This window comes from Pseudophryne corroboree, chromosome 3 (assembly GCF_028390025.1).
Source record: "Pseudophryne corroboree isolate aPseCor3 chromosome 3, aPseCor3.hap2, whole genome shotgun sequence".
Lineage (NCBI taxonomy): Eukaryota > Metazoa > Chordata > Amphibia > Anura > Myobatrachidae > Pseudophryne > Pseudophryne corroboree.
The window spans coordinates 20,457,152-20,472,408 of record NC_086446.1 but is presented as its reverse complement, the minus strand read 5'-3'; the positions used below and the strand labels follow the sequence as shown (position 1 = coordinate 20,472,408).

General features: G+C 48.4%; 1 protein-coding gene across 2 annotated transcripts in view; it reads left to right on the top strand.

Annotated features, from left to right (window-relative positions):
* LOC135054547 (zinc finger protein 585A-like) overlaps positions 1-15,257 on the top strand; it is an 87,532-nt gene that overhangs the window by 35,541 nt on the left and 36,734 nt on the right. For both annotated transcript variants that reach the window (XM_063957698.1, XM_063957697.1), the window contains exon 2: positions 6,679-7,732. In XM_063957698.1, the coding sequence (XP_063813768.1) occupies positions 6,697-7,732 (1,036 nt within the window). In that variant the 5' untranslated portion in view covers positions 6,679-6,696. The remainder of the gene's footprint in view (positions 1-6,678; positions 7,733-15,257) is intronic.

The following is a 15,257-nucleotide window of genomic DNA, read 5'->3' as shown; positions in this document are numbered from 1 at the left end:
CTGCCAGTGCTGTAAATTCTGCTACGTCGGCTGCATCAGCTCCAGTGTCACGTCTGCACCTGCCCGTGCCGAGCAAATATGATGGCAGTCCTAAACTATGTCGCGGCTTTCTCAATCAGTGTGAAATACAGTTTGAGTTATTGCCACATAACTTTCCCACACCAAGGTCCAAGGTTGCCTACATCATTTCCTTGCTCTCTGGTTCTGCTCTGAGTTGGGTGTCTCCTCTGTGGGAACGTGCTGACCCTCTGATCAACAACTACTCAGACTTCGTGTCAACCTTTAGACGGATCTTTGACGAGCCTGGTCGTGCAACATCAGCTTCGGCAGACCTGATCCAACTTCGTCAAGGTAACCGAAGCATGGGACAATATGTCATCCAGTTCCAGACGTTGGCTGCAGAGATCCAGTGGAACAACCAAGCTCTGGTAGCAGCCTTCTGGCACGGACTCTCGGATCGGATCAAGGACGAACTGACAACCCGTGACATTCCTGTTCAACTGCCTGATTTGATCTCCCTGTGTATTAAGCTGGACTCTCGCATCCGCGAACGCAATAATGAACGCGCTCGGAGTGAGTCTCGCAGACCAAGGTTCATACCTCCTGTACAGTTCCAGTCTCCCTCTTCTGACGAGCCTATGCAGATTAATAGGTCCCGCCTATCTCCTGAAGAGCGGGCAAGAAGAATACGGGAGAGGCTCTGCCTATACTGTGCTGCTGCGGGTCATCAAATTAACTCCTGCACGATGCGTTCGGGAAACGCCAGATCCTGACTTGTAAGGGAGGAGTCAAGTTAGGATCTCTCAGTCAAGCTCCTTCTCAACAAGACCTCATTCTTCCAGTGACGCTAGAAACTTCCGTTGGGCTCCAGTCTGCGTCAGCATTAGTGGACTGCGGTGCTGCAGGAAATTTTATCACCCAAGCTGCGGTAAATAGATTTCGTCTGTCTACCTGTGAACTTTCTTGTCCTGTATACATTACTGCTGTGGATGGTAGTAGAATCTCTAAGGGGAACATTTCACATCAAACTACCCCAGTGGTTCTGGGAGTTGGATTTCTTCATTCAGAACTGATCAAGTTCCTGGTCATCCCTCAAGCCACCCAGGAGATTGTCTTGGGCATGCCTTGGCTCCAGCTACATAACCCACAGTTCAACTGGACAACGTTGCAGCTTACCTCATGGGGTTCACACTGTCATCAATCCTGCTTAGCCCAAGTGTGTCCCATTAAGTCTACCGAAGTAAAGTCACCGCTTAGTCTTCCAGCAGCTTATCAAGACTTCGCAGACGTCTTCTGTGAAAAGGCTGCTGATATTCTGCCGCCCCATAGGGAATGGGATTGTCCCATCGATCTCCTTCCTGGCAAGAAGCCACCTAGGGGGCGCACCTACCCTTTATCTGTTCCTGAAACGGAGGCGATGAGTAATTACATCAAAGAGAATCTTCAGAAAGGATTCATCCGTCCGTCATCATCACCCGCTGGTGCAGGTTTCTTCTTTGTCAAAAAGAAGGATGGAGGACTGCGTCCATGCATTGACTATCGGGGTCTCAATGACATTACCATCAAGAATAGTTATCCTTTACCACTCATTACCGAACTTTTTGATAGAGTTAAGGGGGCCCGCATCTTCACCAAGTTAGATCTCCGCGGTGCCTATAATCTCATCAGAATCCGGAGTGGTGACGAGTGGAAAACAGCTTTCAACACTCGAGATGGCCATTATGAATACCTGGTAATGCCATTCGGGTTGAGTAATGCTCCAGCGGTATTCCAACACTTTGTGAATGAAATTTTTCGAGATGTGCTGTATAAATACCTTGTTGTCTACTTAGATGATATTCTTATCTTTTCTCAAGACCTTCCATCTCATCGCCTACAAGTCTGTGAAGTTCTCCGACGTCTTCGTGAGAACCGTCTCTACGGGAAACTATCTAAATGCACCTTTGAAGTTCCCTCTATACCCTTCCTGGGTTATATAATCTCCGGATCGGATCTTCAGATGGACCCGACGAAATTGGAAGCCATTGCCAACTGGTCCATTCCAACTTCCCTCAAAGCTATCCAGCGGTTCCTGGGTTTCGCCAACTACTATAGAAAATTTATTCGAGGATTCTCCACTCTCATCGCTCCTATTACCAACCTGACTCGGAAAGGGGCAGATCATTCCAACTGGTCAGAAGAAGCCTTGGCAGCCTTCCGGAAAATCAAGCTAGCCTTTATGTCTGCTCCAGTGCTGTCACAGCCAGATGTCGACAGACCATTCGAGTTGGAGGTAGATGCCTCTACAGTTGGGGTTGGAGCTGTTCTCTCCCAGAAGGGATCTGATGGGAAAGTCCACCCGTGTGGATTCTTTTCTCGCAAGTTTCTTCCTGCAGAAGCTAACTACTCCGTGGGAGATCAAGAGTTACTGGCAATCAAGCTGGCTCTCGAGGAATGGAGATATCTCCTAGAAGGGGCCAAACATCCGTTTAACATCTTCACGGATCATAAGAACTTGCTTTATTTAAAAGCAGCCCAGTGCCTTAACCCTCGCCAGTCCAGGTGGGCTATGTTTTTCTCACGTTTTAATTTTAAGCTTCATTTCCGCCCAGGTTCACAGAATGTGAAAGCCGATGCATTATCCCGATCCATGGAATCTGAAGAAGGAACATCTGACTCTGTGCCACATTCCATCCTGAGTCCCGTGGTTTTCGCTGCTTCTCAAGTCTCCCCAGCTCCTCCTCCTGGTAAGACTTTTGTTTCCTCAGAGCTCCGTCCCAAGTTGCTATCTTGGGCCCATCAGTCCAAGTTCACTGGTCATCCTGGTGTCCTGAAGACATTCAAGTTCCTTTCCGCATCATATTGGTGGCCAAAGATGAAAATGGACATCCAGGATTTCGTGGCATCCTGTCCTAAATGTGTGCAGCACAAGACTCCTCGTCAGTCGCCAGCAGGTCAGTTACAACCCTTGTCTGTCCCTAGTCGTCCTTGGTCTCATCTGTCCATGGATTTTATCACTGACCTTCCATCTTCTCAGGGACATAATACCATTTGGGTTGTAGTGGACAGATTCACCAAGATGGTTCATTTCGTTCCCCTCCAGGGTCTCCCTTCTGCCCCGAAACTTGCCCAAATCTTCCTACAGGAGATTTTCCGCTTACATGGTTTACCCTCTGAAATAATATCTGATCGGGGGGTACAGTTTGTAGCGAGGTTTTGGAGGGCCCTCTGTTCTGCCATGCAGGTAAAATTGAAATTCTCGTCATCATACCATCCTCAGACGAATGGGCAGACAGAGAGAGTCAATCAAGAACTTGAGACTTTTTTAAGGTTATATGTGTCATCTTCCCAGGATGATTGGTTCAATCTGCTCCCGTGGGCCGAGTTTGCCCATAACTTTCGATATCATACTACCACTGATACGACACCATTCTTTGCAGTTAATGGGCAACATCCCCGTGTACCTGAATTCCAAGAGCTCCCTCATATGGATGTTCCGGCTGCCACTTCTGCCCTAACTCAGTTTTCAACCATTTGGAAAAAGATTCACGTTTCCCTCAAAAAAGCCTCCAGTCGATATAAGATCTTTGCCGACCGCAAGAGACGTGCGGTTCCCCATTTGAAACCTGGGGATCGAGTTTGGTTATCAACCCGCAACCTTCGTCTCAGGGTTCCTTCCATGAAGTTTGCACCACGCTTCATTGGTCCTTACCCTATTGAGAGTGTCATCAACCCAGTGGCTTACAAGTTGAAATTACCATCTTCACTTCGTATACCTAACGCCTTTCACATTTCTCTCCTCAGACCTTTAGTTCTAAACCGCTTTCAGAATACTCTTCCAGCAGGTCCCAAGATCCGAACTCAGCGGGGCGTGGAATTTGAGATCAACAAGATTCTGGACTCCCGTTGCCGGTATGGACGTCTCCAGTACCTGGTCGATTGGTGCGGTTATGGCCCAGAGGAGAGAAGCTGGGTGAATTCATCTGATGTCCATGCTCCTAGGTTGGTCCGTGTTTTCCACAGCACTCATCCCTCCAAACCACGTGGGTGTTCGGTGTCCACCCCTAAAGGAGGGGGTACTGTCAGGAATCGACTTACCAGGCTGACATCCGTCCGCCGCTGCGGACTCCGTCCTGGCTCCCTGCGGTCACCTGTCGCCTATGCCCCTGCCATGGGACATCATCTGGATCCTGGGGGCACTGCTGAGACAGCAGGCGTGTAGCGCGCCGCGTCCCCGCTGGGCCGCGGCGTGGGCGCCGCCATGACAGTCTGCAATAGCCAGTATGCTGCGGCCAATCCGGTGCGTGGCCGCACCCACCTTTCCTGCACTCATCCAATCCCTGCGTACCATGGGGTATATAGGAGGCTACAGGTACAGCTCACAGGCATCCTGGACTTTGTGTCTATCTGCGACCTACATGAAAGGATCGGTTCCTGTCTCTCCTGAGTTCCTGGTTCTCTGCTAAGAACATTATACTCCTGGTTACTCTGCATCCTTTCCGTGGAACTTCAAGGCTCAGCAATACCTGCAACCTGCATAAGGCCTCACACTCATCACCACCTTGTGTGCTTCAGCCTGCAGTTGAAGACAAACTCCAGGTGCGTTCATTCCTCCACCTGTGACACAGCTTGCTGCTGCCAGTGCCCATCACCTGCACTGTGAGTCGGTCTCCTGCTTATGCTCAGGTTTGCCATATCATCTACTGCCTAGTTTCCCGTTTTAACCCTGCACTGGTTTCCAAGCCAGAACCATTCCATAAGACATTTGCTCTTCTGATTTATATTCCGGATATTATTTCTCAAATTCATTTACCATTCATTTGCCATAGACTTTCAGATCCATTACTGAGTGATTGACTTTTTCCCACCTGTTATTATTATTTCTGCTGCAATAACTGTTATACATCTGCCTAATAAAAATACCTTTGCGCTCATGCGCAGGAACGTTATTCAACCTCCTCGTTTCCTTCCTTCCACCTCCACTGACCCACTAGCGCCCCCTCCGGGGACACAGACCAAACACAATCTGACATAAGGTTCTTATTGGCTATTGCCTCTGCTAGAAGGGTATCAGACTTAGGCGCATTGTCCTGTCGTCCACCCTTTTTGATATTTCATCGTGACCGAGCAGTTCTTCGAACTCGCCTCAGTTATTTGCCTAAGGTGATGTCACCATTTCACCGTAACCAAGAGATTGTGTATCCGACCTTCATCTCTTCTAAATTGTCCTCCAAAGAGCGTTCTTAGGATGTGTTAAGGGCTCTCCATATATATGTGGAGAGGACTTCCTCTATTAGGAGGTCAGATGCCTTTTTTGTACTGTTTGGTTGTTTTGTTGGCCTTTCAATAAGCAAACCTTAGTCAGATGATTAGAATGGTGATTGCACAAGCCTATGCGCAGTCTGAACTCCCAGCTCCTGCTGCTATTAAAGCCCATGCTAGTCGGTCTGTTGGACCTTCATGGTCGGCCCACCGTGGCGCGTCCGCAGAACAATTTTTCAAGGCAGCTATGTGGTCCTCAGTGAACACATTTATTAGGTTATATGCCTTTGATACTTTCGCCTCCCAGGTTTGCTTCCTTTGGACGCCGGGTTCTCATATCCGCTAAGCCGCGTCCTCTGCCTTGAGGAACTGCTTTAGTACATCCGCTATGTATTCCCTGTGGTACACACTGTACCCCGCTACAGAAAAGATTTATGGTAGACTTACCATAGTTAAATCTCTTTCTGCAAGGTACACTGGGTTCCACAGGGCGCCCACCCTGACGTACTTAGCTTCTTTGGGATTGTATGGCATTAGCCGCTAGTCCCTTCTCCTGTCGTGAGAACGTGGTTCTGTGTGACTAACATCTACTTTCTCTTTTACCTGCTCCTGCATTGGACTGCAAAATGATGTGATAATACATACAAGCGCCCAGTGAAGGGACTTAATGATGGTTCAGAGTCCTCCCACAGTCAATTTTCAATGTTAATGTAACAAAAAAAGAAAAGTGCGTATAGTGATGTACCGTTAAAACATTTAATATACAATCACATGAAACATAACAATAGTAAAACATAAAGTGCATGGAATCCAAAGTGCAGAGAGTGTCCAAAGTGCGTAATTACCAGCAGCAAGTTATTTCAGGCATGAGGTTTTTTGTTCCACGGCAACTGCGGGTGTCACTTCCTCATTTGGCTGTCCTGCAGACTGTCACACTCGGTCTCCTTTGGATAAAATACCAACGCGTTTCTACCCTTCACGGGTCTTTTTCAAGGCATCCAGCAGAATCTGTCCTATGGAAGGACTCTAAACCATCATTAAGTCCCTTCACTGTGCGCTTGTATGTATTATCACATCATTTTGCAGTTTGCTTGAGATTATTCTCTGGGTGGAGGTACACATGAGAGTTACCTCTGTGTGATTAGTACACTAACTAGCTGCCTTTCTCTGAGCGCACTGAGAATTATCTATCCTTCTGTATTCCTGCATTGGACTGGTTAACAAAGCTGAGCACTCAGTGTCTGGAGGCGGGGTTATATAGGAGGCCCCTGCAATGCATTCTGGGACAGTCTAAAGCTTTAGCCTGTTGGTGCCTCTGGATCAAGATCCATCTCTACACCCCGATGTATTCCCTGTGGAACACAGTGTACCTTGCAGAAAGAGATTTAACCATGGAAAGTCTTGTCATAAATCTCCTTTTATATATGTGTTATTTAGGGTGAACATCTTACAAATATGATGACAGAAGATATAGAGGGAGAAGTAGAGACGTATGTAACTGATATGAGGACAGAAGAAACTGAGGAAGAAGAAGAGGCGTATGTGACTGCTATGAAGGCAGAAGAACCGGAAGGAGAAGAGACGTGTGTGACCGATACAAAGGCAAAAGGTATAGAGGGAGAAGAAGAGACGTATGTGACTGACATGAAAGCAGAATATACAGAGGGAGAAAAAGAGATGTATGTGACTGATATGAAGGCAGAAGATATAGAGGGAGAAGAAGAGGCGTATGTGACTGCTATGAAGGCAGAAGAACCGGAAGGAGAAGAGACGTGTGTGACTGATATGAAGGCAGAAGATATAGAGCGAGAAGAAGAGACGTATGTGACTGATATGAAGGCAGAAGATACGGAGGGAGAAGAGACGTATGTGACTGATATGAAGACAGAAGATACGGAGGGAGAAGAGACGTATGTGACTGATATGAAGGCAGAAGATATAGAGCGAGAAGAAGAGACGTATGTGACTGATATGAAGGCAGAAGATACGGAGGGAGAAGAGACGTATGTGACTGATATGAAGGCAGAAGATATAGAGGGAGAAGAAGAGACGTATGTGACTGATATGAAGACAGAAGATACGGAGGGAGAAGAGACGTATGTGACTGATATGAAGGCAGAAGATATAGAGCGAGAAGAAGAGACGTATGTGACTGATATGAAGGCAGAAGATATAGAGGGAGAAGAAGAGACGTATGTGACTGATATGAAGGTAGAAGATATAGAGGAAGAAGAAGAGGTGTATGTGACTGATATGAAGGCAGAAGATATAGAGGGAGAAGAAGAGACGTATGTGACTGATATGAAGGCAGGAGATATAGAGGAAGAAGAAGAGATGTATGTGACTGATATGAAGGTAGAAGATATAGAGGGAGAAGAAGAGACGTATGTGACTGATATGAAGGCAGAAGATACAGAGGGAGAAGAAGAAATGTATGTGAGGGATGATAAGCAGTGTTTGGAGGACAAAATCCCTACAGATATCAGCACAGGTGAATAATAAGCACTTATTACAGGAAATAGTCACATATTCTCCTTGCACAGTTATTACAAAAATCTCTCATACTTCACCCTCCTTTCAAACTAATGAGGGAAATGTATCTGCAAAGTGGGGGAGTCAGGAGCCATCAGCCCCTATTATACTCCTGCTCTCCACCTAACATCATGTCACTGTATGTTACCAGCCCAGAGATCTGACCAGTCTCCTCCCCACACTCTCTGATGTATCTCATATGTCAAGAGCCATCAGCCCCTATTATACTCGTGCTCTCCCCTCATATCATGTCACTGTGTGTAACCAGGCCAGAGATCTGACCAGTCTCCTCCCCACACTCTCTGGTGTATCTCATACTTCAGGAGCCATCAGCCCCTATTATACTCCTGCTTCCACTCACATCATGTCACTGTGTGTTACCAGCCAAGAGATCTGGCCAGTCTCCTCCCCACACTCTCTGGTGTGTCTCATACATCAGGAGCCATCAGCCCCTATTATACTCCTGCTCTCCCCCTCACATCATGTCACTGTGTGTTACCAGCCCAGAGATCTGACCAGTCTCCTCCCCACACTCTCTGGTATATCTCATACATCAGGATCCATCAGCCCCTATTATACTCCTGCTCTCCCCCTCACATCATGTCACTGTATGTTATCAGCCCAGAGATCTGACCAGTCGCCTCCCCACACTGTCTGGTGTATCTCGTATATCAAGAGCCATCAGCCCCTCATACTCCTGCTCTCCCCCTCATATCATGTCGCTGTCATTTACCAGCCCAGTGATCTTAACAGTCTCCTCTTCACACACTCTGGTGTATCTCATACATCAGGAGCCATCAAGCCCTATTATTCTACTGCTCTCCCCCTCATATCATGTCACTGTGTGTTACCAGCCCAGAGATGTGACCAGTCTCCTCCCCGCACTCTCTGGTGTATCTCATACATCAGGAGCCATCAAGCCCTATTTCTCTGACGTCCTAGTGGATGCTGGGTACTCCGTAAGGACCATGGGGAATAGACGGGCTCCGCAGGAGACTGGGCACTTTTAAAAGAAAGATTAGGTACAATATCTGGTGTGCACTGGCTCCTCCCTCTATGCCCCTCCTCCAGACCTCAGTTAGAATCTGTGCCCGGCCAGAGCTGGATGCACCTAGTGGGCTCTCCTGAGCTTACTAGAAAAGAAAGTATTGTTAGGTTTTTTATTTTCAGTGAGATCTGCTGGCAACAGACTCACTGCTACGAGGGACTGAGGGGAGAGAAGCAAACCTACCTGCTTGCAGCTAGCTTGTGCTTCTAAGGCTACTGGACACCATTAGCTCCAGAGGGATTGAACACAGGGCCCGACCTCGATCGTCCGTTCCCGGAGCCGCGCCGCCGTCCCCCTTGCAGAGCCAGAAGACGGAAGAACCAGAAGAAAAACGGCGGCTGAAGACTCCGGTCTTCAATAAGGTAGCGCACAGCACTGCAGCTGTGCGCCATTGCTCCCACAGCACACCACACGCTCCGGTCACTGGTGGGTGCAGGGCGCTGGGGGTGGGGCGCCCTGGGCTGCAATAAGTATACCTTTGGCAAAAATTGCACATAATACAGTTATAAACTGTATATGTGCCTAATCCCCTGCCATTAACATTAAAAAAGCGGGAGAAGCCCGCTGCGGAGGGGGCGGGGCTATCTCCCTCAGCACACCGGCGCCATTTTCTCTTCACAGCTCCGCTGGAAGGACGCTCCCCAGGCTCTCCCCTGCAGTATACACTACAAGAAGGGTAAAAAAGAGAGGGGGGGGGGGGGCACATAAATTTAGGCGCAAAAGGTGATATAAGCAGCTATTGGGGAAAATTCACTCTGTGTTAGTGTAAATCCCTCTGTTATATAGCGCTCTGGTGTGTGCTGGCATACTCTCTCTCTGTCTCCCCAAAGGACTTTGTGGGGTCCTGTCCTCAGTCAGAGCATTCCCTGTGTGTGTGCGGTGTGTCGGTACGACTGTGTCGACATGTTTGATGAGGAGGCTTACGTGGAGGCGGAGCAGGAGCCTATAAGTGTGATGTCGCCCCCTGCGGGGCCGACACCAGAGTGGATGGATATGTGGAAGGTATTAACCAACAGTGTCAACTCCTTGCATAAAAGGTTCGATGACGTAGCAGCCTTGGGACAGCCGGCATCTCAGCCCGCGCCTGCCCAGGCGTCTCAGAGGCCATCAGGGGCTCAAAAACACCCGCTACCTCAGATGGCAGACACAGATGTCGACACAGAGTCTGACTCCAGTGTAGACGAGGATGAGACAAATGTACAGTCCACAAGGGCCATCCGATGCATGATTACGGCAATGAAAAATGTGTTGAACATTTCTGACATTAACCCGGTTACCACTAAAAAGGGTATTATGTTTGGGGAGAAAAAGCAGCCAGTGACTTTTCCCCCATCTGATAAGTTAAATGAATTGTGTGAAGAAGCGTGATGTTCCCCAGATAAGAAATTAGTGATTTCTAAGAGGTTACTGATGGCGTACCCTTTCCCGCCAACGGACAGGTTACGTTGGGAAACATCCCCTAGGGTGGAAAAAGCGCTCACACGCTTATCAAAGAAGGTGGCACTGCCGTCTCAGGATACGGCCGCCTTAAAAGAGCCTGCAGATAGAAAGCAGGAGGCTATCCTGATCTGTCCTTTGTTCCCCACATTCAATCTGTCTCAAGATCATGTTACATGCATCTAAAAAACATATCCAAAATACGACCATACCTTACACAAGACACTGCTAAAACTCTAATCCACGCTCTCATTATCTCCCGCATTGATTATTGCAATAGTCTCCTAACTGGTCTTCCCAAAACAAGACTCTCACCACTACAATCCATACTGAATGCAGCGGCGAGGCTTATCTTCCTCGCTAGACGTTCATCGTCTGCAGATCCACTCTGTCAGTCCCTCCATTGGTTACCTGTATTCTACCGCATTCAATATAAAATACTTTTACTCACACACAAGGCCATTAACCAAACTACACCAACGTACATCACTTCGCTTATCACAAAATATCTCCCAACCCGACCTCTGCGCTCTTCACAAGACCTGCGTCTCTCATCCACACTCATTACTCGCTCCCACTCACGACTGCAGGACTTTCATCGGGCTGCACCCACTCTGTGGAATGCCCTACCACACACAATAAGACTCTCCTCTAGTCTCCAAACCTTCAAGCGTTCCCTCAAAACTCACCTCTTTAGGCAAGCGTATCAAATTCCTGAACCGCCCACATAACTTTCATAAACCTTCCTATCAAATTACATCCACTCTGTACAGTCCACACATATCCTCACATGTCTTCTCATTCTATGCAATAGATAGCACCTTTCCTTGTGTACATATGCCTATAGATTGTAAGCTTGCGAGCAGGGCCTTCCTACCTCTATGACTGTTATCACCCAGTTTGTTGTTGTTATTTCAAATTGAAAAGCGCAACGGAATTTGCTGCGCTATATAAGAAACTGTTAATAAATAATAAATAATATCCTGAAGTCTGTGTATACACACTCAGGTACTATACTGAGACCTGCAATTGCTTCAGCATGGATGTGTAGTGCTGCAGCAGCTTGGTCTGATACCCTGTCAGATAACATTGATTCCCTCGACAGGGATACTATTTTGCTAACCATAGAGTATATAAAAGACGTCGTCTTATATATGAGGGATGCACAGAGGGACATTTGCCGGCTGGCATCTAGAATTAATGCAATGTCCATTTCTGCCAGGAGAGTATTATGGACTCGGCAGTGGACAGGTGATGCTGATTCTAAAAGGCACATGGAGGTTTTGCCTTATAAGGGTAAGGAATTGTTTGGGGACGGTCTCTCGGACATCGTATCCACAGCAACAGCTGGGAAGTCGACTTTTTTAACCTCAGGTTCCCTCACAGCCTAAGAAAGCACCGTATTATCAGGTGCAGTCCTTTCGGCCTCAGAAAGGCAAGCGGGTCAGAGGCGCATCCTTTCTGCCCAGAGGCAGGGGTAGAGGGAAAAAGCTGCACCAGACAGCCAGTTCCCAGGAACAAAAATCCTCCCCTGCTTCCACTAAGTCCACCGCATGACGCTGGGGCTCCACAGGTGGAGCCAGGTGCGGTGGGGGAGCGTCTCCGGAACTTCAGCAACCAGTGGGTTCGCTCACAGGTGGATCTCTGGGTTCTACAAGTGGTATCTCAGGGATACAAGCTGGAGTTTGAGGCGACTCCTCCTCGCCATTACCTCAAATCAGCCTTGCCAGCTGCTCCCAGAGAAAGGGAGGTAGTACTGGCGGCAATTCATAAGCTGTACCTTCAGCAGGTGATAATCAAAGTCCCCCTCCTTCAACAGGGACGGGGTTACTATTCCACAATGTTTGTGGTACCGAAACCAGACGGTTCAGTGAGACCCATTCTAAATTTGAAATCCTTGAACACTTATGTAAGGAAGTTCAAGTTCAAAATGGAATCGCTCAGGGCGGTTATTGCAAGCCTGGAAGAGGGGGATTTTATGGTGTCGCTGGACATCAAGGATGCTTACCTACATGTCCCCATTTACCCACCTCACCAGGATTACCTCAGGTTTGTGGTACAGGACTGTCATTACCAATTCCAGACGTTGCCGTTTGGTCTGTCCACGGCACCGAGGGTATTTACCAAGGTAATGGCCGAAATTATGATACTCCTTCGAAAGAAGGGAGTCATAATTATCCCATACTTGGACGATCTCCTTATAAAGGCGAGGTCCAAGGAGCAGTTGTTAGTCAGCGTAGCACTATCTCGGGAAGTGCTACAACAGCGCGGCTGGATTCTGAATATCCCAAAGTCGTCTGCTGTTCTTGGGCATGATTCTGGACACAGAACAGAAGAAGGTGTTTCTCTCGGAAGAGAAGGCCTAGGAATTATCATCTCTGGTCAGGGACCTCCTGAAACCAAAACAGGTGTCGGTGCATCACTGCACGCGAGTCCTGGGAAAGATGGTAGCTTCTTACGAAGCAATTCCCTTCGGCAGGTTCCATGCAAGGATCTTTCAGTGGGATCTGTTAGACAAGTGGTCCGGATCGCATCTTCACATGCATCGGTTGATCACCATGTCCCCGAGGGCCAGGGTGTGTCTGCTGTGGTGGCTGCAGAGTGCTCATCTTCTCGAGGGCCGCAGATTCGGCATACAGGACTGGGTCCTGGTGGCCACAGATGCAAGCCTCCGAGGTTGGGGGGCAGTCACTCAGGGAAGAAACTTCCAGGGAGAACCCCTGCTTCAAAACCAACCGATGCTGATTCATTCAGACAACATCACTGCGGTCGCCCATGTAAACCGAAAGGGCGGCACAAGAAGCAGGATGGCAATGGTAGAAGCCACAAGGATTCTTCGATGGGTGGAGAATCACGTGCTAGCACTGTCAGCAGTGTTCATTCTGGGAGTGGACAACTGGGAAGCATCCTTCCTCAGCAGGCACGACCTCCACCCGGGAGAGTGGGGACTTCATCCAGAAGTCTTCAAGTTGATTGTAAATCGTTGGGAACGGCCACAGGTGGACATGATGGCGTCCCGCCTCAACAAAAAGCTAAAAAGATATTGCGCCGGGTTATGGGACCCTCAGGCAATAGCTGTGGACGCTCTAGTGACACCGTGGGTGTACCAGTCGGTTTATGTGTTCCCTCCTCTTCCTCTCATACCCAAGGTACTGAGGATAATACGAAAGAGAGGAGTAAGAACTATACTCGTCGTTCCGGACTGGCCAAGAAGAACTTGGTACCCGGAACTACAAGAAATGATCTCAGAGGACCCATGGCCTCTGCCGCTCCGACAGGACCTTCTACAGCAGGGGCCCTGTCTGTTCCAAGACTTACCGCGGCTGCATTTGACGGCATGGCGGTTGAACGCCGGATCCTAACGGAAAAGGACATTCCAGATGAAGTCATCTCTACGCTGATAAAAGCTAGAAAGGATGTGACAGCAAAACATTATCACCGCATATGGGTGGTCATTCCGAGTTGTTCGCTCGGTATTCTTTTTTGCATCGCAGCGATTTTCCGCTTAATGCGCATGCGCAATGTTCGCACTGCGACTGCGCCAAGTAAATTTGCTATGCAGTTAGGTATTTTACTCACGGTTTTTTCTTCGTTCTGGTGATCGTAATGTGATTGACAGGAAGTGGGTGTTTCTGGGCGGAAACTGGCCGTTTTCTGGGCGTGTGGGGAAAAAACGCTACCGTTTCTAGGAAAAACGCGGGAGTGGCTGGAGAAACGGAGAAGTGTCTGGGTGAACGCTGGGTGTGTTTGTGACGTCAAACCAGGAACGACAAGCACTGAACTGATCGCACTGGCAGAGTAAGTCTCGAGCTACTCAGAAACTGCACAGAGATGTCTTTTCGCAATATTGCGAATCTTTCGTTCGTAATTTTAAGATGCTAAGATTCACTCCCAGTAGGCAGCGGCTTAGCGTGTGCAATGCTGCTAAAAGCAGCTTGCGAGCGAACAACTCGGAATGAGGGCCATGGCGAAAATATGTTTCTTGGTGTGAGGCCAGAAAGGCCCCAACTGAGGAATTTCAGCTGGGTTGATTTCTGTACTTCCTACAGTCAGGAGTGACTATGGGCCTAAAATTGGGATCCATTAAAGTCCAGATTTTGGCCCTGTCTATTTTCTTTCAAAAAGAACTGGCTTCACTGCCTGAAGTTCAGACATTTGTTAAGGGAGTGCTGCATATTCAGCCCCCCTTTTGTGCCTCCAGTGGCACCTTGGGATCTCAACGTTGTGTTGGATTTCCTGAAATCACATTGGTTTGAGCCACTTAAGACCGTGGAGTTGAAGTATCTCACGTGGAATGTAGTCATGCTGTTGGCCTTGGCCTCAGCTAGATGTGTGTCAGAGTTGGCGGCTTTGTCATGTAAAAGCCCATATCTGATCTTCCATATGGACAGGGCAGAATTGAGGACTTGTCCCCAATTTCTCCCAAAGGTGGTATCAGCGTTTCATTTGAACCAACCTATTGTGGTGCCTGCGGCTACTCGGGACTTGGAGGATTTCAAGTTGCTGGACGTAGCCCGGGCCCTGAAAATCTATGTTTCCAGGACGGCTAGAGTCAGAAAAACTGACTCGCTATTTATTCTGCATGCACCCAACAAGTTGGGTGCTCCTGCTTCAAAGCAGACTATTGAATATTGGATCTGTAGCACGATTCAGCTTGCACATTCCACGAGGAAGGTGGGCTCTTCTTGGGCGGCTGCCCGAGGGGTCTCGGCTTTACAACTTTGCCGAGCTGCTACTTGGTCGGGTTCATACACTTTTGCAAAATTCTACAGGTTTGATACCCTGGCTGAGGAGGACCTTGAGTTTGCTCATTTGGTCCTGCAGAGTCATCCGCACTCTCCCGCCCGTTTGGGAGCTTTGGTATAATCCCCATGGTCCTTACGGAGTACCCAGCATCCACTAGGACGTCAGAGAAAATAAGAATTTACTCACCGGTAATTCTATTTCTCATAGTCCGTAGTGGATGCTGGGAGCCCGTCCCAAGTGTGGACTCTGCAAT